A 25,931-nucleotide genomic window follows, 5' to 3' on the forward strand; every position below is an offset into this window, starting at 1 on the left:
CCCGGGAGTGGGGGGGGGGCTCACCTGGCAGGTACAGGGAGCCTCGTGAGGGAGGCGGGAATTTGGGAAAGGAGGCATCATCCGGTGTGCCAGGCTGGGTACCAAGCACAGGGTGGGGACCTTGTCTACTTGAAGTGATTTGCTTGGTCCTCACACCTGCCCCACTGGCAGGCTGGGGGTCGGTCGGCCTGGTGGCCCCACCACTCACAGCTCTGTGACCCGGGCATGTTCTGAAACCTGTTTCCACTTCTACTTCTGCAAAGCAGGACCCACAGAGGGCATGCCGCAGGGGAATCTGGAGGTTAAGGGGATCACGGGTCAGGTGCTCCCCCAGGGAAGGGCCGTGGAAGCTGCTCAGTGGGCGCTGGCCATCCCGCGGCTCATCCCATTTTTACACGCAGACCCCCTTCCATCCCACCACCCACCACCCTCCCCCAGAAGCGGGTGCCTGCCAAGGTCATTTAGCAAATGGCTTCGACTAGCAACAGGGAGGAAAGCTTCCTGGAGGGAGGGGACTGCAGCCAGAGAGTGGCTCTTTGGATCTCACCCGGAATGGGGCCAGGTCCCAGCCTCTGCAGGGACGGTCGGTGCCTCCTCCTTCCTGTTTAACTGGCACCACCCCAGGATCCGGCCTGTTCTGCCCCAGTTCCCTGACTCAGGAGCTGTGGGGTGGGGCCTGCTTCCTGACCCAGCACTGGGCCAGCACCGGGGATTAGGGTGCTCAGCAGGCATTAGTCGGCTGTGCGAGGGGAGTGGCAAAGACCTCGGGAGACGCAGAGAGGCCTCCTGACTCAGGAGCACGGATCCTGGGCCCCTCTCTGCCATCAGGGGCCCACTGGTGCGCCGCTTACCACGCAGGGCCCCAGCCACCCCTTTCTGGTCACCACGCGTGCAGGGCTCAGCAGGCACCGGCACCTAGAAATCACTCAGCAGTGCTCACAGCACTACAAAAATGCCTGCTGGCAACATGAGAGGAAACCATGCACAAACGCTTGTCCAGCAAGCCTTCTTCCCCTTAAATGGACGACAAAGTGGCAGAAACGCATGCTGCACCTGCTTCAGGCCCTCTGAGCCACGCCCCACGCAAACACCCCTGCTACAGGCCCTGCAGCAGGCTGCCAGGGACGTGCCGAAGACTCTGCCCCACACCAGGCTTCCCCTGGCCCTGCCTTGGGTGGCCGGGACATTCGCAGACTTTCAGAGAGAAAGCAGAACCGATGGGAAGGCAGCTTCTGGAACAAAGAGCCCACCCCGGGACACCCCGGACTGATGGCCGGCATGTTAGCACACAGGCTGACCCTCACAGTCTGTGTTTCGTGGGCTGCTGGCCGGAGGCCCGGGGTGGACATCAGGAACGTGAGCCCACCCTCTGGGCCCCGTCAGATACCTGTGAGCGGAGATGATCCCCCCATTCCCGTCCAGAAGCGAAGCAGCAACAGAAAACCAGCTTCATCTACCACTCACCCGACAAACCTCCCCGGTCCGTGCGCCCCTCACGGGGACGGCTAGACGGACGGCCACATCTCCCTCCATCCCCCAACAGAAACCACAACCCCACAAAGGGGGCCGAGGGCACATCAAAGGGGCTGAAGGATCACAAAGTGACACTGTGACATTCGGTGGGGATTCCTAGCTGCCTCGGTACAAACCAGAGTGTGGCTACTAAGTCTTCCCCGCTGAGCACATCTTAAAACCCAGGACCAGCAGCCCAGAGACGGCAAACACAGCCAGAGGGCACACAGCAGCCCTTCCTGCTCTGAACAGGACCAAGGTGGCCCAGGAGAAGGAGCCCCCAGGAGGTTCACCCCCCACCTCTGCCTGGTAACGCGCTGGCCCTGAGACAGGATGGTGCTGTCCACACTCGTGCCACAAACCTCCCCGGTGGGACCTGCCTCTCCGGCCCGACAGCCTCACCTCCAAGAACCTGCGAGATCCGGGAGTATTAAAAGGAAGCCAACGGGCGCCTGGGTGGCTCAGTCGGTGAAGAGTCCGACTCTTGAGTTCGGCTCAGGTCACCATCCCAGGGTCATGGAGCCTGCTTGGGATTCTCTCTCCCTCCCTCTCTCTCTCCGCCCCTCCCCCACGTATGCTCTTACTCTCTCAAAATAGATAAATAAACTGTAAAACATAATCGTACAAAATATATCAAAGGAAGCCAAGCCCACGTCGACCTGGGGATGCCGGGGCATGTGAGGCGCAGTGGTCACAGGGCTTGCGTGCAGCTGCCTGCAGTCACAGTCACCCCCCCACCCATTCCCACCCAACCTGATGAGAGCAGAGCTCCTGACGTGGGCTGCCCGGAAGGCGCCAAACATTTGCATGGCCTCTGCCAGGTTTACAATCTTCTCACCCCACAACACCTTGGGGACCCAGGGGCGGGACCCTGTCAGTCACTCTGCAGGGAATCAGGGCTCAGAGAGGGTAGGCCACACGCCCGAGGTAACACAGCAAGGTAGCAACTCTTTCCATGCCACCCTCCCCACTCCACCACCCCAGATGCCTCCATCAGAGCACCTACCCGCACCCACGGGTGAGCCCCCCCCCCCACCCAGGCTGCCCGGGTACAAAGGGGAGCACCAATGACCATACACCCCAGGGACTCTGCTCCCCCATCAGCTCTGCAGCCGGAGGCCTCAGTGTCAGAGGAAGACCTCGGCGGGGGGAGTGGTTGCACCTGCACCAGCTGGGCTGGATCCCACCTCCCCAGAGACAACACCCCTGGCCTGTCTCCTCTGTGGTTCCGAGTCTGCGTCTTGCTCGTCACTCCCGCGCAGGGCACTTAATAAACACTGATGAATGAACAGCATCGCCACCGTCTGAGAACCGGCTGCGCGTGGGTGGTGCATCCCCGGCGCACGGCACCACCTGAGTGTCCCTGAGCCCACCTGAGAGCGGAGCAGACTGAGGCCAGCAGCTGAGACAATCAATCCACCCAGACCGCGGGTGGCAGGACTGGAGGTCACCCCAGCCTCCCCTGCACGCCCCCAGGGCGCCTCCTCCTCCATCGGCCAAGCGGGTCCAGGCTCGTGCCCCAGGGAAGCCTTGGCGGGGAGGCTGGCCACCACGGTGGGCGCCCACACCCCCCGGGCCTCCATCTCGTTGGTCCAGCGTCCCCCGGACACCATCCCAGGGGGGAAACACACACACTGGAACCCAGGGGCACCTCAGGGCTCAGGGCTCCCCGGGCGCGACCTGGGCAGCTCCCTCCATGCTCTGGGCCTCAGTTTCCTCACCTACAATGAGGGCTTCATAAGCACTAGAGAGGGAGGGGCTATATGCTCTGGGAGCTGCTCCCAACAACTGCCCGGGCACTGGGGGTGGGGGGGGTCACCCTCCACGCACTCAGTGGGGACTGATGGACGGGACGGGGGGGTGTCTTGAGCACATGTCACCTAGAACCTTCCATGGGTACAGTCAAACCGCCCAGCAGAGTGTTAAATACCCTGGGAAAGAGCTTAGGGAAGCTGGCTCTGCTCTCAGGAGGAGCTGAGGGAAGGAGCGTGGATATTAAAAGAAACAAAAGTGTCCCCTCTCCCAATTACACGTGCTAAACGCCACGTCACTCCAGAGGCCCCGCGGTTGTGACTGTTCCACTGAAGGGAAAAACGAAAATAGAAGCCGTGGGGAGGGAGGCTTCTAAGCCATCGAACGTGGCCAAAGGGAGCGGGTACAGGCTGTGCAGGCTGTGAAGACACACACACACACACACACACACACACACACACACACACTCTCGCAGACGCTCATGCACACACACACAGACACGTACACCCACTCTCTCACGCAAACTCATATAGTCTGTGTGTGTGTGTGTGTCTCTCTCTCTCACACACACACACACACACACACGTTCCTCACTCCTGCCCCACTCCGGGCACTGGGCACAGGGCAGGCCAGAGAGCGCCTGGGGCCCTGTTCTCGGGGAGCCTGCTCAGAGGCCACACACCCCTCGCCTCAGCCTCCCATATCACATCGGCAGCTCGGTTCATCTGAGAAGCTGGTGGCCAGCTCCACAGTTGAGAACTGGGGCTTGGGGCAGGCAGGAGAGCCCCCCCCCACCCCGGGCTCCTGCCGACTCACCCCCCAGGACCCACAGGGTCACCCACAAAGAGCCCAGGGTGCTCCAGAGGTCCAGGGGCAGCGACATCCCCTTCATCCTCTGAATCTTCCCGGAACCCAGCCCCAAACAGCCCAGGCAAGAAACACAGGCCAGTGCCGGCCCGAAGGGCAAGGGTGCCTGTTTGGGATCGCTGAAGGCAGGCCAGGGTGGACGGAGGGTCACTGCCTGGCGACTCTCGGGCCTTGCCCACGCCCCACCCCACGGAGGGCCCGTGAGCACGGGGCGGCTAGGGAGGGGCTCACACACCAGCCTGCACCTGCTGTCACCTCTCCTGACCTCACCATCTTTATGTTCCTAATGAGGACACTGAGGCACAGAGGGCTTCAGACTGTCTGCCTCGAAATGGCCTGAGGCCAGACACCCGCCCCCCCCCCCGCCCCCCCATGCATCCCCATCCAGCTTGGTCCCACAGCCTGGGGGATCTCAGCCTGGGGCCAGGGGTATGAGGCGGAGTGGGGCTTGGGGCATGACCCCAGCAGCACCCCCTGGGTAAAAACCACATGCACTCAGAGCGAGTCCCTGGGGTGGGCCCGCCTCTCATCCTGGCCTCACGATCCGATCCGGGGCCTCCACCAAAGGGTCACACTTCCAGGAACTCAGCCATCCAGGTGGCCAGAGCCACGGGGTGGGGAAGCAACAGGCTGGGCCCCCTGGGTCCTAGAGGAAGGAGGCGCAGGCAGCTCGGGTGTGGCCCTTGGGCAAACAGCCACCGAGTGCCTGACCAACGACAGCGAGGGAACAGCACCGACCCTGGAATGCACAGCAGAGGCTGGTACTGAAACAGTCACAGCCTGGACAGAACGAAATACATCTCAGATCCATACTCAGCACGGAGGGCGAAGGCAAGAGGGACTGTTTGGACTCTGGGGGAGAGGAAGTGTGAAAAGGGGGTGGCATTTCAGCCGGAGCTTGAAAACAAGCAGGAGTTTTTCAGGCGAGGAGAGAGCAAGGAAGGGGAAGGGAACTGGAGGTCAGGAAGAAGACAACCACATCCAAGCACAGGGTGTGGAAATGCCTGGACGGTATTCAGGGACTGCTACTGGCCTGGGGTCACAGAAGCTTCCGGAAGAGATGGGAGAGGGTGTGGTAAAGGAGTCCAGGTCGGAGCCCAGAGCACCTCCAACTTAGTTCCTCAGGAGCCCGAACTCCACGCTGAGGCAAGGGTCCCTGCAGGGGTGGGGGCAGGGCAGAGGCTATGTTTCAAGAATATTCCAGAAGGGCAGAGTGAGCGGTGGGGGGACAATCCTGGAGGTGGGGAGGCCAGCTGGGAGGCTGGCTCCAGGAAGTGGAGCAGAGGGTGGGCGTGGGAGGGCGAAAGTCTGGCCCCGAGACAGAAAGAGTGAAGCCAGTACTAAGCACAGTACTGAGAGACACGGGGGCACAGGCTCACCCCCCACCACCGAGCTCTGCGGAGTGAAGACCGGGGCAAGGTGGGTGGACAGAGCCCCATGGGCAGGCTGCACCAGAAGTTACCTGTTTGTGGCCGCCCAGTGGGTGGGCAGCAAATCAATGACCTGCCCAGTGGGTCTGCCCGCCCTGGCCCAGGGCATCCAGTGACCCTGCCCAGACGGCCCCAACAATTGTGCCTTTTGTTTCGTGGTCCCCATTGTCTTCGATTCTCTCGCCTCCCTGCCCCAGAGCCAAAGGAGGATTTCCAGAGGGATTTCTCAATGGGCTTGCAGAGAAACATCCTGTCGGCAGGACCTGCTGTTGGCGGCCTGGCCCTGAAAGGCCACCGAGGAGGGGCGGGGTCAACGACCCCTCGGAAATGGCCCCAGATTCGAGTTATTCTTAACCAAGCAACGTGTGGGCTGTATGGTGGGTCACAGGAGCAGGTCAGAGAAAAGGCTGTTTAGTCTCGAAATCTAAAATCTGTGGTCTCAGGGCACCTGAGCGGCTCCTGTCGGTTGAGCATCCGACCTTCGATCTTGGCTCAGGTCATGCTCTCACAGTTTGTGGGTTCAAGCTGACAGTGCAGAGCCTGCTTGGGATTCTCTCTCTCTCCCTTCCTCTGCCCCACCTCACTCAGGCGCGCGTGCTCTCTCTCTCTCAAAGATAAATAAGCACTTAAAAAATAATAAAAAATCAAATCAAATCTGTGTTCCCAACCATTACTGGTCACCAGTAATGAAGAGTAACTCACTTACTCTGGCCTCACCGGACACATCACTGCACTTTGCAAACAAACCCTCACTCATTTGCTTCTCTCGCCAGGCCGTGAAGGACATCTGAGTGTGCCCGGTTTCCCCGGGGGAAACTGAGGCTCACAGAGGTGGTGGGACTCAGCCAAGATCACGGGGCCTCCCCCGTGCCTCCCCCGGCCTCCCCAGTGCCCAGAGCCGTGTGCTATAACCTCTTCCTCCGCTGCCACACTCTGCCCCCCGTGTGACCTCGTCTGGTCTGTCACAGACACACGCCCTCGTGTTCACGAAGGTTCAGCTGTCCCAGGTGATCCGTCCCAGGAGGCAAGCACAGGACCAGCTGCAGGGCCGCTGGGAGAGGCTTGTATGCCTCTGCCAAAGCTGTCCCCCCCTCACACGGAGGACTGTGCCAGGCCGGGCCCTAGGACCACCCTGTCAGGACAGACCGACGTGCCCAAAAAAGCCATGATAGACCACAGCATCCCTTCTGACGTTCCCCACCCCGGGCGGGCAGGAGTTGGGGGGGGGGGGTTCGTCCATGTAACAGAAGGAGCAAGCAAAGACATGTTCAAAGAACAGTCCATGATGCAATAAGACAGAATCAACATCTCCTGCAGAAAAAAGTGAGATTACCAACTGCAGGGATATTACAGGGCAAATTGTGTTTTTTGTAAGTTTTCTTTAACGTTTATTCACTTTTGAGAGACCAAGACAGAGCGTGAGTGGGGGAGGGGCAGAGAGAGGGGGAGACACAGAATCCCAAGCAGGCTCCAGGCTCCGAGCCGTCAGCACAGAGCCCGACGCGGGGCTCGAACTCACAGACGGCGAGCTCGTGACCTGAGCCGAAGTCGGACGCCCAACCGACCGAGCCACCCAGGTGCCTCTGCGGCAAATTGTTTTTTAAAAATTATGTCTTGGATAAGGATCCTGCATAGAAGAAGGACGTGACATAAAAGCTCAGGAAACCTAGTTAATACTAATGGATCAGTATCGATTCGTTGCTTGCAACAAAGGGGCAACAGTACGGCGGGAAGCTCACAAGGGAGGGGAAACTGGTCACACACACACACAGGTCACGGAACTTCATCTGTCTCCTCAATGATTCTGTAAAACCAAAAATGGTTCCAGATAGCAAAGTGTATTTTTTTTTAATTTTTTTTTTTTAACGTTTATTTATTTTTGAGACAGAGAGAGACAGAGCATGAACGGGGAGGAGCAGAGAGAGAGGGAGACACAGAATCTGAAACAGGCTCCAGGCTCTAGGCTCTGAGCTGTCAGCACAGAGCCTGACGCGGGGCTCGAACTCACGGACCGTGAGATCATGACCTGAGCCGAAGTCGGACGCTTAACCGACCAAGCCACCCAGGCGCCCCGCAAAGTGTATTTTTAAAAGAGCATGACAACTCTACACATAGGCTAAAATCTCACAAAACTCTACACACGCAGAGAAAAAGGAGTGCAGGTAAAAACAGGTGCCATCTGAGTCAAGATCTGTGTCTCGCCACCACATTGTGCCGAGGTCACGGTCCTGCTTCGATACCACACTGTACTAAAATGTCACCACTGGGGGAAGAGCTGGGGGGGTGGGGAAGGGGAGAGGGGAGCCCTCTCTACCGCTTTGGCAACTTCTTGTGAGGCTGTAACCATTTCGAAATACAAAGCTAAAGAAAGAGGTATACAGAGCTCTCCTTAGACCCAGCGTTTCCTGATCGAGGAAACAGAGCAAAATGCTAATGTCAGTTCTCTCCAGAGGACAGGATTATAGACGATTTTTAAATTTCAATTTGGAGACTCCTGGTGTCTTCCGAGCTTTCCACAATGAGCTATGGATTATTCAGGGGAGAAGGATGCTCCGTATCTCCACCAGTGATAAATCGGGGGGAGGGCGGGAGGGTGGGAGCCGGTGGGAGCCGGTGGGAGCCGGTGGGAGCCCGCAGCCTGGAAGGACCAGGTGAGCCCGCAGCTGCAGAGGTTTGTCGGGGAAGGCGGGAGAGACGCCTGGAGCACGCGAGCATCCTGGTCCCCCCTGCCTGCACACACTCCCTCCCGGCCCCGGTGGGGCTCACACATCAGCAGACATCCCGGCCTCCCCGTCAGGGGATCCCAGGATAAATTAGGAGGCTGTGCATCTCAGGGCAAACCGAAGGCAGAGACGACATCTGGGGTGCATGACGCACCAGGAGAAATCTGTAACGTGGGAAAAGTAAATCCCGCGTGGCTCTGGAGCCAGTACTCCACCTTCAAGTGCACGCAACTGCCCCAGTGCCCACGGAGAGGGGAAAAACCGCACCAGAAACTAGAATGCCCCGACTGTCTCCTTAACAAGCCCATTTAACCAGCCGGTTCTCCCATGGGAGGTGACGAAACACGCCAATTACTGATACTATCCCCACTGGCCACATCCCCGGGGTTCCCAGAGGCCGCCTGGGTGCTGGGGCCCAAGGGGATCATTCTTCTAAGTTCTCTATTGCAAATGGGGGAAAGTTCTTGACGGGGTCGTGGTTGGGAACGCAGCCCCAGAGCCAGAGGGCTGTGAGTCCAATCCCAGCCCGGCCCCTTTCTACACTGGACCTCAACCTACTTATACCTGCTGTGCCTCAGTTTCCTCTTCTGGTCAAATGGAGGAACGAAGTGCCCTGGCTTCTCGGGAATCATGGGAGTGAAGGTGCAGGAGGCACGGGGTACCGGGTGAGCGGCTGCAGCCACCACACACGCGCACCAGCGTGCCGTCCCCAACAGCCCGTGGATGGAACAGACGGGTCACCCCGTCTAGCAGAGGCCGAGAGCTGAGGCATCGGGCTTTGCTCAACTCGTCTAGGATCACAGAGGTGGACCCACGGCCAGAGCTCGGGCGTGAGGACCGTTCCTCGGGACCCTCTCAGGTGGCGCAGACCCTCAGGGGCCAGGTAACTGAACCACCACCTCACCTGGGACGTGCTGGCGAATCAGCCTTTGCCAAACACAGCTCAGGCCTGCTGGGGGCCTCGTATCACCCGCGGCATCAGAAGGATACAATCAGGGGGCGCCCGGATGAACCCGTCAGTTAAGCGTCCGACTCCTGATTTCGGTTCAGGGCGTGGTCTCACGGTTCGTGGGTTCGAGCCCCACATCAGGCTCTGCGCTGATGGTGTGGAGCTTGCTTGGGATTCTCTCTTTCCCTCTCTCTTTGTCTTTCTCTCTCTCTCTCTCTCTCTCTCCCAAAATAAATAAATAAATAAACTTTAGGGGAAAAAAGGAAACAACCTGCGGACAGGAATAAAGGGCGCTGGGGCATGTGATCGGACACAATCACCAGCTTCGGGAGAGACCTGTGTCTGGGGACTCTGTCAGCCCCGACACCCCTGCTGCGGCCAGTCGCTCCCTTCCAAGCCCATCTTTCACCCCATCCTCTATAAATCGTGACCAAAACTAGCTGCAGTGTGTGATGTTAACGGTCAGAACTAAGTCCCATTCGAGGCCTCTGACAGAGGCTGTGTTTGCTAGTTTCCTTATCTATTAGAAAGGAAAAATCGGAAACCAGCATGGATGTGCCCGGACTTATTCCGGCCCTATGAGGTGCCACCCCCGTTTCCCTGCCGTTGCAGTGGGCTGACCCCACCTCCCTGAAGGCTCATTCCCAGGTGCAGAAGGACACGGCAACAGGCAGTCACTCCTGCCAGGAGCCCCAGGCCACGGGCGGCCTCGGAAACGTCTGCTACACAAACGAGCAAAGCCCTGTCACGCTCGTGGCTCCCGGCGAGCCTCAGCTTCCTCATCTGCAGGGAGAAGCCCGCGAGCCCAGCCCAGTACCCCTTCGACCTCCCCTCGGGCCTCCCTGCCCACCTGGTCACCCCTCCCCCGAGGGGTGGCTGCCCAGGCTTCCCAGATGCATCCAGCCACGGGGACCCTCCTTCCTGCTTCTTTTTTTTTTTTTTTTTTTTTTTTAACATTTTATTTTATTTTTGGGACAGAGAGAGACAGAGCATGAACGGGGGAGGGACAGAGAGAGAGGGAGACACAGAATCGGAAACAGGCTCCAGGCTCCGAGCCATCAGCCCAGAGCCTGACGCGGGGCTCGAACTCACGGACCGTGAGATCGTGACCTGGCTGAAGTCGGACGCTTAACCGACTGCGCCACCCAGGCGCCCCCCTTCCTGCTTCTTTCAGCTCACACTCAGCAAACCAGGGAGGGGCAGGTAGGGATGATGTAGGGGACACAGGTGTCTCAGATGGATACGGGACTCCTTCCGCCCCACGAAGCCACTCCACACCACTGGTACCCAGGATGCAGAAAGCACCGGCCAGCATGCGAGTAAATGAACACCTTTCAAAGTCAGACGACCTTGGCTGGGTCAGTCCAGTGCCCCAATCACCCCCTCCTCACTCCCGGGCCTCCCTGGATGCTCCCAAGCTGCCGTTTTCATCAAGGCAAGTAAGACACCAATGCAAGTATATTTAGCCAGGGAAAAAGGGAGCCTGCAGACCTATTCAAAAGTCACCAGAGGCCTGGTCTGTAGGAGGAGGGAGGAGGGATCAAGGTTGCAACTGAAAAGAAGAAAATGAGAAGACTTTCCTGTTTTTATTCTGCTCCTGCTGGCAAGGGCTGCTGTGCCTGGAGGCCTCGGGGACGCGGCAGGTGAGACCTATAGGGGGACGGGCTGGCAAATGATCTCCCTATAGGGGGAGAGTGGCAAACGATCCCTCCTGGCTGCCGCCTCCTGATTCTGGGTCAGATCATTCCCCCACCTGGGCAAGCACTCGCACAGTGAGGGCCAGAGGCTAGAAACTGGGCCACTATGGGTCCTCAAGGCCCCAGAGCAGCAAAAACCAGGCAAACAAACAAACCAACCAAGTGGCACTGGTTTGGCCGCACGTGAAGGGGCCAGGCTGATGCCTGGAGATGACCCAGGCACCTAGAACTTCACCAAGTCCTTCCAGGATCTCTGAGTCTCTGAAGACCTGGTCCAACTGCCTCATCGTACAGGTGGGTAAACTGAGGCTCAGGCAGAAATCAAGGCAGAAAGGAAACCACGAGGAGGGAGAAGTCCAGGAAGCCAAAAAGATTTACATGAAAACACCTGCACGATCCTAACACATAAACACAAACCGCTTCAGGAAGAAGGTGTAAGTGGTGACCTCTAAAGACGGAGGGCGGCCAGGGGCGGGCACAGAGCTTGCCATCCAAACCTGCCAGGTGACGGACACAAGCCGAGACTGTCGGGTGTCCGGGACGCCCGGTCAGCTGAGGAAGACCTTTCCATCTCCCCCGACACTGCTGTGTCCTGTGTGCAGCTGCCTGATCACGAGCAAGCATTATGTTCACCTTGTGGTTCTTGTTATCGTTGAAGGCTTCATGGAGGAACTTCACGAACTCTCCTACTGTGGTTATTGGTCTTTCCTGGGCTGTGGACCACTCTAAAAGCTATGGGTCACGTCCCAGGAAACATGCATGAGTACACAGTCATTTCAGGGGCCCCGGGGGTTCCTGAACCCTGCCGTGGACCCTGGTGAATGCACCTGCGGACAGGTCAGCACAGGGGAGAGGGCATCTTCCTCCTACAATAAAGTCCCAGGCCAGGAGGTTCCAGGGTGCCTGCTTGGGCCAAAGTTTCAGGGAAGAAGATGGCAGAGCCAGGGGGGCCGGCTGCTCCCCCTCTGCCCTCCCTCATGCTCAGACTTTGGGTTGCACCAGAAACAAGGGGTCTTTCCGTCGCCGTTTCCCACAGCACGTCGGCACCACACACTGGGGAGCGGATCACGCCGTCCACAACCTGGCTGGCACTCACAGGAGCAAGGTCTTAACTCCGCAGAAGGGGATTAAGGTCTCTGTGGAGGGAAGGGCAAGATGAAAGGCGCCAGGCTCAGACCACCCTCAGGGTGGGGAGGGCAGGGAGCATCGCCAGGGCATCCTGATCACTCTCCGGGAGCCGCCCTCTGCCCTCAGCAGGACCCAGGCTCACAGGACATGCCCTCAGGGGGTAGGGAAGGCAGCAGCAGGTCGTGGGGGAACCTCCAGGTTACTGACGTCAGGGATCCTCCACCTGCCATAACTCCTACGTCCACACTGTGTGCATTACCGGAGTAGGACGGCTTACTAGGAGCTCTCCTCTGAGCCTCCCGGCCCCCAAGGTCAGAGAAGGGAGAACATCAGCCCCTCGTTCCGGGGTGAGGCCCTCGCAGGGGACAAGAGAGAGAGCTCCACCCGGCTGTGATCGCACCAGTACCACCCCGACCACCGCCACCCCCGCTTACACACACACCAGCGGGGGTGTGGACCAGGACAAGCGTGGCAAGGGCACGAGGAGGCACAGCGAGCCACGGGGACAACCCCAGAGCCCGAGGTGTGGCACCCGTGGTCTCACCTGCCAGGGACTGGCCGCAGGAATGACCCACAGCTGGACACAGGCAGCTCATTTAAGCTCAAGAGTTGAGGTGATGAGGCGGCCTGCTACCTGCCATGGCCACGGCCACGGCCATGGCCACAGCCGTGGGAATCAACGGCTCAAATTTGGTTAACCAAGCCCGGGCAGGTGAGCAGCCTCTCCAGAAAGCTCCCTAGATGGAGGGGAGGGGACAGGAGGGAACAGCGGCTGGCCTAAGTCCATTCCACGCTGCCACCCTGCCCGGCCCCGCCCCACTCCACTCCACTGTTTTAAAAGCCATTTTCTTTGTTTTCTGATCCCGCAGGCCTCTTGGCCTCATTTTGAGGATAAGAAGCTGGTGGCTGGGCTCTGCAGGGAGACCTCTAGAGCCTCCTGGAGCCGTGTGGCCTCTCGGAGCTTGGGTTTCCTGCACACGCATGTGAACCCATGCATAAGGCCACCAGCTGCGGTGGCTTCCAGGGCTGTAGGGCCACCACCAGGATCCTGGCTCAAGGATTCCAAGTAGACAAGATCAGCTGGTCACACATCCCATGACTGGCCACCTCCAGGGGCTGCCCCAAGCCTCAGAGGAAGGGCAGGATTTGGGCGGGTACAGGAGGTAGGAAAGAGCGATCCTGCCAGCGGCAGCCCTGAGGGCCCACTGTATCCCTGAAGGATGCAGAGGGGGGACAGGAGGGAGCCCCAACACCACGCCCAAGCATCAGCGCTTCCTTCTGGGGCCAAGTGAAAAGTTATACGGCCCAGCGAGGAGCTGTCTGAATCAGCACCGCCCAAGAGAAGTCTCTAGAATGACAGAAAGATTCCTTTTCTGCATTGTCAACAGGTGCAAGGCACTTGCAAGGGGGCTAATGTGACTCAGGAACTGAAACTTTCCATGGTACTTAATCTTAATTAAATGGAACTGAAGCGGTCACTTGTGGCCAGTGCGGCTCGGGGCTCGAGCCAGGAAACCTTGGAGCAGGGTGGCCACCAGTGAGGCAGAGGCTACGGGCACACAGGTGAGGGAGGAAGGGACCCAAACCCAAAGAACAGAGTCGATGGGATGGTGACTGGTAGGCCACTGGAAGCCCGGGCTCAAGACAGCAGCAAGAGGTGACAGAGAGACTAGGGGGCTTAGCGCAGCACAGGTGGGGTTGGAGAGCCAGAAGCTCCTATCAGAGAAGATGGAGGTATGCAGCCCACCCTGTTCTAGAAAACAAGCCCAGAGTGGGCATCAAACACCACCCACACGTCAGGACAAGAGGCCGCTGGGCAAAGCCAGAGTCACCTTTCCAGGGGCAGGCCTGCCGGGGACCAAGAAGCAGCCAGTGGGGGGTGGGGAGGAGGCAGGCCGGCCTGGGGCTGGGGTGGAGGGGGGGGCGGGCAGGATGACAGAAGGGAGAGGATTTTGTTCACTGCTTTGGACTAGGAAACATGAGCCCGTTTGCAGGGGAAGGAGCACAAGAGGAAGGAGACAATGGTGCAGGGAGGTCCCACAGGAGGGGCTGGGAAAGGAGGGAGAGAGGAGGGCGTCCCGGCCAGCCAGGACAGACGGCGCTGAGACAGGGACAAAGTCACTGTTCAATTTGCTGTCCAGGTATAAAAGTGGGGTGTGCACACTCCAGAAAATACGGAAAAGACAGAAAAAAGGAGAAAGGGCAGGCGGGGAGCGTCCCATTGTCCCCGCAGCTACGAGGGACGCTGGGCAGCCGGGAAATGGAGCCTTCTGAGAGCTCTGGCACAGGCAGCCGGAACCCACCACAAAGGGCCACTCCCAGAGCGGGCTCATTAGGCAGAGGAGCCGGTGCCCGCGCTCGCTCGGTGACAGGCGGGCACATTCAGGGCCCGTACACAATCAGGCCCTTGTGGGGGGCGGGGGGCGGGTGCTCCGGGAGCCTCTGATTCCAAGACAAGAGCGTGCCTCCTTATTGCCTTACAGCCCGGGAGACGGAAAGACTGATTTGGGGAGACAAAGAGATGCTTCCCCTGACAGGGGATGGGCTATTTTTGGAAATGGGTCGACGCTTCTCCATAGAGGTGGTGTCAGTGCCACAAGGCCTTGCCTGCATCTGTCCCCTTGAATGCAGCCTAAAAAGGCCCCCAAGCCCATCGGGGGTGGGCCAGCACCCCACAGTGGGGGTGCTGAAGGCCACGCCTGGCAGCCCGATACAGGAGGAGGGGAGCAAGTCCAGTGCATCCAGGGCTGGAAATGCACATCCAGCTTCAAACCCAGTTTCCCGCTCCTGCCAGGCAGCTCCCCCCCCACCCCCCGCTGCCACCCAGGGCATCCACACAGCAAAGGTCAGCAAGGGGAGACACAAGCAGGCCTCTCTCTCCCTTCCTGCTAACAGGAGCTGACACCAGCCTCCCCACCCCAATCGGCCAGGCTCTGCGACGACGCCCCAGCCGCCCCAGCTGCCCCAGCCGCCCCAGCATGGGGCAGCGGCTGCCCCCCGCCCACCTGCTGACAGGCCATCTTAAGCTTGGGCGGCCCCAGCAGGCCCAGTGGCTTTTCTCCTGAGCTTCCCACAGGGCTCCGGCTGCCCAGCAGAATGCCCAGGGAAGCCTGCCCAACCGCCGAAGCCTCCAGAACCAACTGGGCCCATCCCTGGGGGCAGGTCCAGGCACCGGCATTGTTTAAAGTTCCCCGAGCGATACCTAATACGCAGCCACGGTTAGGAACCACCGGTAAAAGCGTGTATTTTTTGGTAATTGTTAAGGGAGACAGGGAAGGGAGAGTATGCGAGCCCCCACCCTCAGGGGGGAGGGTTGTTTTTTTTTTTTTTCCTAAAGTAACTGAAGGCCATTTGGTGCCAAATGGAGCAAATGGGGAGGCTGGGGGGAGGGGCAGGTGGCCAAAGTACATTTAAAGCAACAAGAGGGTCACATCGTGAGGTGCCTCCTCCCACCCCCAGTCCTCTCCCGATGTACACGGAGCACCCACGGCATGCCAGTGCGGGGAGGAGGCTGTGGACCAGGCAGAGACAGGACTGCCCCACAAGGAAACCTCACCGTGTCCCGAGCCAACCCCACACCGGGGCACTGGGACCCAGCATGGTCTCCCAGCGCCAAACCCGTTAGCTAGCCTCAGAAGAGGAGATCGGATGGCAAAGGGAGGTAATCCCATCGGCCCTGCGCGAAAACAGGCTGGCCGCGAAAACAGGCTGCGCGAAAACAGGCTGGCGAAAACCTCAGCCTCAACCAGTGCTGGACAGGGCACCTCTGTCACCCCAGGTGCTCAACTGTGAGACTTGCCCCAAGCTGAGCACCAACCACAAAGCCACCAAGACGACCGAAGACAGGCAGGAGGCCCTTCCCTTGTGCCTCTGTCCATTGTAGAAACTGAGTCAGGGGGCTGGAGAAGGCTAGGGTCTCTGGGACCCTCAGCACAGTCCACCCAAGCCCCCCATCTTTCAAATGAGAAAATGAGGGCCTGGAGAGAAGGCTGTCACTTGCACACAGTGGGGTCAGAAGTGGGCGGAAGCCGCTGATTGTGTCTGTGTGGTCCGAGGCACAGAACGGTGCCGGGTGGCACATTGTGCCCCCAAATACCCAGATGTGGGGAGCACGTCAGCTGACGGGGCCACTGATGACGGGCGTCTGTGGCCCTTTCCTTCCAGCTTCCCCATCAGCCGGAGGCCTTTGCCATTTGCTATTTCCTGAACTCAAAGACGAGCACCTTCCCGTTTCTGTTACAATGTGGGGTGCTTCCTAGAGCGAATATGTGCGTTCACTGTAGGGTCTTCCCCTCCCTACAAAAGCCGTTGTTAAGTGCACAGGGCATCTGCGACTGATGGTATCTCAGGGCGGAGGAAATGCCGTGCCTGGGAAAGCCGGAAACCTCTGACAAACTGCCGGGAGTCCTAAGGCACTGGCAGAGAGCTGGAAGGGAAAGGGGACCCGCCCCAGGGCTCGGCCACACAGAGCTGGGGCCCCCAGTCCATCATCTGTCTATCTCAGAGCCTGCGTGGCCAGGACCCTGGTCCTCTTGACTCACAGCCTTGGCACAGAGGGGCAGGTTCCAAAACTGTCTTTTGAGTGGAACTTACACACGCCTGGCATGGTGCTAAGAGCCTCCCAGCTCCCACAGCAAGGAGAAGGTCTGCTGGGCCCCACTGGGAACCCAGCTTTGCTGAGGAAAAGGCTCAGAGAGGGTGTGGCAAGTCGTACGGGGTCAGGTGTGGGCATGGGGGGAGGCAGGAGCTCCAGTCCACAAGGCCTTGGAACCTGCCCGGCCACACGTGCCCAGGTGGCCCTCTCTGCCTGATCTGATCTTTTCATCGTGCCCCTTTCAGTCCCAGAAGCGCCTGGGCTTTCAACCCCTTCGGGGTGCCAGCAGCTCAGCAGAGGGGGTGGCTAAGATCAGGAGCTAAGCTGAGCCCCAAAGGTGCAGCAGGTTAGTACAAGCAGAAGAGACCAGGGAAGAGTCTAGGCTTGGCAGAAGGAACACCTGGAGCCCAGGCACATCTGGTTCAGGGGGGTGGAGGGTGACTGGGGAGGGCAGGGCTGGGGGTTGGGTAGTGGACAAGCTGGGGCAGGTGGGATCTGTGAAGCCCCTCCCACTGCACCTGCACTCCCCTCCCCAAATCCCTGGGTTGGGTTTTTCTTCAGGCTGTAGGCAGTTCCAGCTGTGACCTTTTCTGATGGGCTTTCCCTAGGGGACCCAGAGTTATCTGTTAGTGGTCCACTTAACAAACCTTTACACAGCAACATCCCCTCCCTTTCTCCTGCTCCCCACTTAAAGAATACACAGGGGCGCCTGGGTGGCTCAGTCGGTTAAGCGTCTGACTTCAGCTCAGGTCATGATCTCGAGGTTGGTGGGTTTGAGCTCCACGCGGGGGTCTGTGCTGACAGGTCGGAGCCTGGAGCCTGCTTGGGAATCTGTGTCTCCCTCTCTGCTCCTCCCCCACTCTCAGTCTCTCTCTCTCCCCCAAAAATAAGTAAACATTAAAAAAAAATTGGGAGGGCACCTGGGTGGCTCAGTCAGTTAAGCGTCCGACTTTGGCTCAGATCATGATCTCACAGTTCATGTGTTCGAGCCCCGCATCGGGCGCTGTGCTGACAGCTCGGAGCCTGGAGCCTGGAGCCTGCTTCGGATTCTGTGTCTCCCTCTCTCTCTGCCCCTCCCCCACTCACGCTCCATCTCTCTCTCTCTCTCTCTCAAAAATAAACATTAAAAAAAAGCTTTTAATAAAAACACTTTTAAAAATTGTTGAATAGTTTAATAGATAAAAAATAGAGAATCCACAGTGCTCCACACCCCCTGTTCAAACACCACGCACAGGGCGAGCCCAAGAACATTTACAGGCAAATCAATAAAACTCCTGAGCTTTCTGCCCTGCTCCCCGGAGAGCTGGAGACCATTACAGGGACTCGTTCAAGAGCAGGCATCCACCACTACTGGGTGACCCAGCTCCAAACCTGCCCCAGAGCCCTCCACCCACCTGCCCCTGGCAACCCACGCGGGCACGGGACAGTAGCAGGGGAATGTGTGACAGCAGCAAGTTCTAGGCGCTTACCAGGAGGGGGACCATTCCTGACTTTTCACCATCAAAGGAGCATCCCATCCCTTTAGCAGACAAGCTTGTTCTGTCACCAGGCGTTTGGGGATGGCACCTGGGCGCCCTTGTCATCCAGCTCCAGGAAGACAGAACTGCCTGCTTCCCAGCTCTGAAATGCCAGAATCATCCCTGCACGGCTCCTGGGCACCCAGGTTGTAGGCGTGGGCAGAGAGTGGCAGTGGGCTGTGCCTATTCCGTGAGCGGATTCGGAACAAGGCCACAGCCAAGAGAGGGCAGGCCCCCACCAGCTCAGGACTGCCTGACCCTAGAAGTCACAAGGAGGAAGACAGGGGCTGGGCCAAAGCCTTGCTTTGGAGCAGACCCGCCCGGTCTGAGAACCTGCAGGGAAGGTTCTCTCCTGTGGCCACTATCACCACGGCCACCTCGGAGGCTCCAGGCTTCCTCCCTTGCTGTCCCCAGCCCGGCCATGACAGCCACCGGATGAATGTGACGGAATCGCCACGCCCCGAGCCAGCCCACATGAATCCCCGTGTGCGTGGCACCCATAACTCAGAGTAACCACTCAATAAGCGTGTGCCCGTGTCGTCCTTCCTGCTTGAAGGGCAAACTCTCTCAACAACCCGGCCCCGCCCTTCTGCCTCCCAAATATTCTCCACTCTTCTCTGCCCGCTGTTCTCCACTCACACAACCGCATCCCCAGAGCTGTCGGGGGTATCCCGCTGCAGTGGGGTCAGGAACACCCTTTACCCGGTTTCCAGGCTGTGGCCGGCACACCTCCCCCGCTGGGGAGCCGCCCACCTCCAGAGCCACCGGGGTCCTCCTGGACCTCTCGGTCCTTTTCTCCGTGGGCGCCAAAGGCTGGATGGCTGCAACCGTGGGGCTCCCTCCCCCAGAGGCTGGACACAGCATCCCCTGGGCTGACAGCCCTCCCTGCCTTACAGCAGCAGCAACCCGGCCCCAAGGCTTTTTTTCAGTTCCTTCAGTTCGCCAGAGGAGGCGTCCAGGCCCAGGGCTACCCCAGCTCCTCCCGGGCTCTCGGCACCAGCGGTCAGACCCACCTGCGGACCTCATGCTGCCATATTCCTGCTGAAATGCTGTCTCCCTCTGTCCAACTAGGCAAGGGATCACTTGGCTCTGACAAGAGGTGGGTACAAGGCTGTCCTCACAAGCACGTGGCAGGGGTCCCCCGTCCCCACCCCGAGGCGGCAAATCTGCAGGGGTCCGGGTGACAGTGGAAGGCCACCGAACCTACCCTTGGAGGCCCAGCTCTGGGACCAGGGTGTTACCATCCTCAGGACGGGTGAGGAAACTGAGGCTTAGGGGCTCAGTGAGCAGGTGGCAAGGCGAGGCTTCACCTGGCACTGAGTGCTGCAGCCGGGGGGGGGACTAACCGGTGGAAGACGGTCACGTCACACAGTTCACACGCCTCACTGTGCCCCCCGCTCCCGTCAACCCAAAGGCTGGTAACAGCCTCCCACTTTGCAGATGAGAAAACAGAGGCCCACAAAGGTTCCGGAACTCGCCTAAGGTCCCAGGCGTCCTGTTCTCTGTGCTGATGACACCGACAAGCATGGGGTGGAAAATCCCCACGGGTGGAAAAGGCAGATTACGAGCAGCAGAGGATTTCCTCGCTAATCATGCTGCTCTGGGGACAATATTATAACCCAAGTTGTGTGCCAGGGGCTCAGAGGCCGGGCCACGGTGAGGGGGTCTGGTGGGGTCACCACGGCAGAGGGGAAGCCAGCCTGGGAGAGACGCGAGGGAATGAAAACACAAGAAGCGAGGAAGGACTCCCCGCGAAGAGAAGCCTGCACTGTGCCCACACCCCCCATTTTACGGATCTCCATGAGCCGTGCTGGCACACAGGCACACAGGAGAGCAGGGATGAGGCACCGGGTCTGGCTTCCCCAGAAGAGGTGCCGCACCTTTGCTACACAGGTCTAGGCTCTGGAGCTGCCCCCGGCCCTGTGTCCATCTGCCAGGGACCAAGCTCTTGGAGGCCTTCCATTGCTGGTGGGGCCTCCCATGGGAGTCTCTCCTAGCCCGACAGAGACAGAACATCCCGGGCCAAGGGACAGCACACACAGAGTGGCAGGCCTGACTCTGACACAGGAGACCCAACATGGACCCTAGGTCCCCCAAGCAGTCGTATGGGACCTGGAGTAAGTCACCGCTCCTCTCCAAGCCTCAGTTTCCCCATCTACAATATGGGACCCTTTGGGGGCTCTGAGCATAATGGAGTCAGGGCTGGGAAGGTGTTTCCGGTAAACTGTGAAGTGCTGGGGACGCCCTGGCCTTCCCCAGGGTCACCTACCAATAAGCCTCTTAGGGTCAGCCTTCCTTTTGTGCCTGGCCCTGGGGGCCCGACACCCCAAGGCCCCAGATGGAAGGTCAGGGTCAGGTTGGGGAGGGAGGGGGAAAGACTAATCTAACCCACCCCATTGTCTTCGCTGACCTTTGCTCCCAGACCTAGCTGGGTTGAGGAAAAGCCGTCTTCTTAGTGATCCTGCCCAGGAGGTACTGAGCTGGGAGGCCCCTAATAAAAGACCTATTCAGGGCCTTTTTTCAAGGTCCAGACCACCCTCCCTCCATCCTCCCTCGAAATCAACAAAAAACACAAGTAGGAGAATAAATCCATCTTATTCTGAGAAGCTGAAATTTTTCACCCAAACTTTTAAAAAGTAAACAGGGCCCATACAAAGGCTGCCGGAGGTCCTGATTTCCCTAGGTTAGTTAAAGGGGAATGGGCAAGGGTGTGCCTGGGGAGGGCAGGATGTGGATACAGGGACTTGGGGGGAGGGGGGGAAGCAAGGGTGGGGGAGGGGTGGGAGGGAAACTGTTGAAAATGCTTTTGTCTGAGGGCGCCTGGGTGGCTCAGTCTGACTTCAGCCTAGGTCACGATCTAGCTGTTCCCGAGTTCAAGCCCCTCATGGGGCTCTGTGCCGACAGCTCAGAGCCTGGAGCCTGTTTCAGATTCTGTCTGTCTGTCTGTCTCTCTCTCTCTCTCTGCCCCACCCCCACTCACTCTCTGTCTCTCTCTCTCCCTCTCAAAAATAAACATTAAAAAAATTCTTTTAAAGAAAAAAGAAAATGCTTTTGCTTGAAAGTTATCAGTTCAAGGGGGCAAATGTGACTTTCTTGAGTTTGGGGTTCTCCTGCCTCATTTGTCCCGCATGAGTACAGCAAAGAGCATTCCAGTCCAGACTTCAAACAGCACAGCCCAGACCTTGGTCAAAAACAACCTGGGAGAAAGGCCTGTTTGCATATGCATTCTGGGCTGCCAGGCTCCACCCAGCCAAGGGCAGTCGGGAATCAGGTGGGCCACAGCGGCCTTCCTGGGCATCCCCCCCCCCACCCCGACCCTGGCTGCAGGCACCCGGCTACTTCCAAGGTAACTACAGGGCCACAGTCCCCATCTGAGCAGGTGCTATGGTCTCAAAGGTCCAGGCGAGCTGTCTAAACAGCAGAGTTTTGAAGAGAACACCAAAGTCTGCCTGGCAGGCCCCTTTGCAAAGGGGTCCCTTTTGTTTTTTCATGAGGAGCCTGGAAAGAAATATGCAGCACAAGGATTCTGACAACTACAGAGACTCACTGTGTGCAGATCCTGACCTCCCTCGACCTCGGTGGATAAAGGGGATGCTCTGGGTTTAGCCCCGCTTTGCAGAAAAGCAGAGAGAGGCTCAGAGAAGTTAAGTAACTTGTCCCAGAGACCAGGAGGAGGCAGATTCGAATGAAGACAGTCTGACCCCTCCGGGTAATAGGGTTATCAAACATCTGCTCTGTGGTCACCGATAAGGAAGTGACACTTCCCAGAATGTCAAACGAGAGCAAACCAGGGTCGCGAGTCAACAATGTCTGTTAAGAGTCCTGGCAGGACGGCCCTCACTCGGCCTGAGCCATGGATGAGCCCCAGCGGCCCCCGGACGACCCCCGCCCGGCAACCCACACCTCCCCCTGCAGCCTCCCCCCACCAGGTAACTGGTGCTAAGACACTTCCAATCTCCACTGCTTTCCCACACAATGCTCAGAACCTCTCTCAGCCTCCACTTGCTCATCTGAAGATGGGGCTAATACTGCTTCCCAGGGTTCTCGTGAGGATGAACAGAGACCAAGTATGTAAGGCAGAAGCCCAGTCTCCACCGCACTGTCTCCACCACCCAGACTGAGGCTTTTTATCTTTCCCATCTCCTCCAGCCCCCCCCCCCCCACGTAAAACTACAGATCCGAGCACAGAAAGGCAGTTTATCTTTATTTATTTTTAGAGAGAGATAGAGAGCGAGCAGGGGAGGAGCAGAGAGAGAGAGAGAAAGAGAATCCCAAGCAGGCTCCACTCTGCCAGCAAAGAGCCTGCTCAATCTCACAATGGTGAGATCATGACCTGAGCCGAAATTAAGAGTCGGATGCTCAACCAGCTGAGCCACCCAGGAGCCCCCAGAAAAGTAGTTTTTAAGAGAAGGGACTTTCCTTGTTTCCAGGCATCCTATTCACATTGTTGGGAGAATTTATCTCAAGGCCACGCAGAACTTCAAGAGACAAAAGTAAACACCAACCTGTCTGCAACTGAAGTCAGTGAAAGCATTGCTGAATTTGTGTTTCACCCAACACAGAGCCCTGCCACAAGATCTGCGGCGCGCCTGTTCCCAGAGAGCTTGGGACTTGGGGGCTGGGGGGGAAGGAGGGGGGGACTCTGCAGGAAACTCTCCACCTCAGCTCCCACGCACCCCCTGGTCCCCGGCTCGGGCATCATCCACCGCTATGGCTGAACACTGAGCCAGGCAGGGGCCGCGTCTCTGTGTCCAAAGCAGGACAGAACTTCCCTGCGAGCACACAGCAGCACCCAGCACTTCGGTGCAGAGTGCTCAGGGCCACTCTCTCCCAAGTGTCATTGATGACGCAGCTGAAAACCAGAAACGTTTCATTTCCCAGCCACACGGCTGCAGCGATCCCTCCCTGCACTTGGGAGAAACTGAGGCCCAGAAATCTGCCCCTCCCAAGACGCCCAAGGCGGCAAGGCCAGAGAGGCTGGCACTCCTGAGTCCCTAGACCCAAGAAACCACGACAAATTAAACCACCCACTGGCCTTAAGCAGCAGGCTGGGGTGGGAAATGGGGGTGGGTACAGAGTTACAAAGGGAAACCTGAGTTGCTAATCAGTAACAAAATATCCCTCTCAACCCAGTCCTGCTCTGAACTGGCAGGCTCCGAAGGTAAATAAAGGAAAAACTGTGCTGTGCTAGCTCTCCCCACCTCCATGTGGCCAGTGCCCACCCCAACACCCCACAGAGGCCACTTGGCCCCCATCAAACCAGAGAGGGAGCGTCCCTCCTCCGCTCAGGCGTTACTCTGGGGAAGGACAGTCATTTAAAGCCCAGACACATTTTCTCTGAACTAGGAAAGCCTTCAAAGAGAACCAGAAAGGGCTGTTTAATCTCCACCTTCAGGCAAATAGTTCAGGCAGCACAATGCCACCACAACTGGGAGCCAAGCCACCAAAAATGTGGAAGAACGAGGAGACAGGGAGAGCCACGGATCAGAGCGCTGGGAACAGAAGCCGCTGCTCAAGCTGGGGGCCCAGCAGCCACCGGGCCACCGTGGAAGACAGTAGCTGAGCTTTCCTGAGGCCAAAGGTCCTCCACCCACACCCGGGCCACCTACCACTACTACACTTCCTGCACGGCGACCCACAGTTTACAAATCCCTTGGGGGAGCTTTATCTCCACCTCAGATCCACAAGAGGGAGGAAAACTCCATTCCACAGATCAAGGCACAGAGGTAGGCAGAGGAGAAAAGCCAGGATCCATTCCAAGCACATATCCCTCTGGAAAGCCTTAGAGTCTCGGTTCAGAAAGGTCCCTCCTCCTTGAGTCCAGGACTGATGGCACACCAGAAAGGCTCTCAGCCCCGGGGGCCCCTGGCCCAGCTGCCTGGGAGTCTCATCGCACTGCCCGGCTCTTTCTCAGCCACCAAGGCAGCGCGAGGAGCCCAGCTGCAATTCCGGTGGGCACGCACGTGGACGCTGCCCAGGTCTGGGGTTGCCTGTTGCCCCAAATAAGACGGGAAATTCAGCTGTACTGGAAGAGGCTTTTTCTTTCTCCCCGCCCCCCCCCCCCCCAAACTTCCCGCTCCTGGACAAGGATTTCCAGGCTGGGATGAGGCGTCCCTAGCCAGCCTTGCAGCGCCATGCACCAACACTGACAGTTCCACAGGAGGGAAACTTTTCTGGGGTCCGCTGGGACCCCGGCCCGGCCGGGCCGCGCATTCGGAAGCTGGGCAGGGCCACGCCTCCATCCCGTGCCCAGAAAAACACCACCCAAAGCCCCACTGCGCGTGGGTGCGGCATCCCCCCAGCCCAGAGTATGGATACCAGCCGGAGGAGGAGTCTGAAGTGGCGACCCACCCTGGGGGTAGGGGCCGTGGGCCTGAGACCCGCGCTACCCGACCCGCGCGGTCCTTACCGTGCAGGCCGTTGGGGATGCTTCGGTGGTGCGGTGGCGCGGACAGGTCGTCCAGGGACCTGCGCGTGGCTACTGCCTTGCAGTCGGGAGCCTTGTGCGGCCCGGGGGGCAGCAGCGGGGGCGGGACGTGGTGGTGGTGGTCCGGGCTGCCTCCGCTGCCCGCGCTGGACGTGCTGCTGCCGTCGCCCACGTCGCGGGCCCCCGCGCCCGCCGCGCCGCCCGCCAGCGGCCCGCTCAGGCTGGCCTGGCTGTCGATGGAGCTTCGGGAGCCCGCGCCGCCGCCGCCGCCGCCGCCCGCGCCGCCCGCGCCGCCCGCACCCCCCGCCAGCGCCGCGCGCTCCTCGTCCAGCATCAGCACCAGCTCCTTGAGCTCCAGGTTCTCACGCAGCAGGGCCTCCTGGCGCGCCTCGAGCTCGCGCAGTTTCTGCTGCGAGCGGGCCACCTCGTGCCACACGGCGCCGGCCGCGTGGCGCCCGAAGCGCTGCCACTCGCGCGCCAGCTTGCGCCCCTTCTGCCGGTCGTCGTCGAGGAAACAGCAGAGCTCGCGGAGCTCCTGGTTGTCGTCCTGCAGCCGCTGGTTCACGTCCTTGAGGCCGCGGATCTCCAGCAGGTGCTGCTGCAGCCGCCGGTTCACGTCGCGCATCAGGCCGCCGTGCTCCAGCATGAGGCCCACCTTCTCGCCCTCCGCGCGCCGCAGCCGCCGCGCCAGCTCCTCCTTGCTCCAGCGCAGCAGCTCCTCGTCCGGCACCTGGCTCAGCTCCTCCGACGCCGCCGCCGCCGCCGCCGCCGCCGCCGCCGCCGGGGGCTTCGCCATGGCGGGGCCGTCACCGCGGCATCGCCCGCGCCCTCGCCCGGCCGGCGCTCCCCGCGCCGGGGCTGCGCTGGGCCGGTCCGCTCACGGGCAGGGGGCGGCCGGGGGCGCGTGCGGGCCGCCCCGCGCCACCTCGCGCGCCCTCACGCAGCGTCCGCCCGGGCCGCCCGTGAACCGCGGGGGCTCGGGGCTCGGCGAGCTGGGACCGCTGCTGCGTCGGCGGCCGCCGTGCCGGGCGCTCTCCGGGTTCGGGCGAAGCAGGCGGAGGCCCGCCCCCGGCCCAGCTCCCGGAGCCCCGGCCGCCCCGCCCACTCCGGGCGGGGAGGGGGCGGGGCCCCCTGCCGGCCCCGCCTCCGCGGGGAGCGAGGGGACGGGCCGAGGCGCGCCCGGCCCCCGACGTCCCCCCGCGCCGTGCGCCCGCCCGCCCGGCGCCCTGCCAGAGGCGCGTTCGAGCCGCGGTCCCGCCCTCCCGCCTATCCGATTGGGCCTCCCCGGGGGTGTGTGGGAGGGGCGGGGCGCACGCGGGGGACGCCGAGGAGATG

General features: G+C 59.8%; 1 protein-coding gene across 5 annotated transcripts in view; it reads right to left on the minus strand.

Moving 5' to 3' along the window:
• The window catches only part of CCDC85C (coiled-coil domain containing 85C), a 77,029-nt gene extending 51,331 nt beyond the window's left edge, over nucleotides 1-25,698 (minus strand). The window contains exon 1 of one of the 5 annotated variants that reach the window (XM_019462231.2): nucleotides 24,579-25,698. In XM_019462231.2, coding sequence (XP_019317776.2) covers nucleotides 24,579-25,392 — 814 coding nt within the window. In that variant the 5' untranslated portion in view covers nucleotides 25,393-25,698. The remainder of the gene's footprint in view (nucleotides 1-24,578) is intronic. The other 4 variants (XM_019462229.2, XM_019462230.2, XM_019462233.2 and 1 more) reach the window with 4 other exon arrangements.
• Between the last annotated feature and the right edge of the window lie 233 nt (nucleotides 25,699-25,931).

Source organism: Panthera pardus, unplaced genomic scaffold (genome assembly GCF_024362965.1).
Source record: "Panthera pardus isolate Hobbes unplaced genomic scaffold, ASM2436296v1 HiC_scaffold_24, whole genome shotgun sequence".
Taxonomy (NCBI): domain Eukaryota; kingdom Metazoa; phylum Chordata; class Mammalia; order Carnivora; family Felidae; genus Panthera; species Panthera pardus.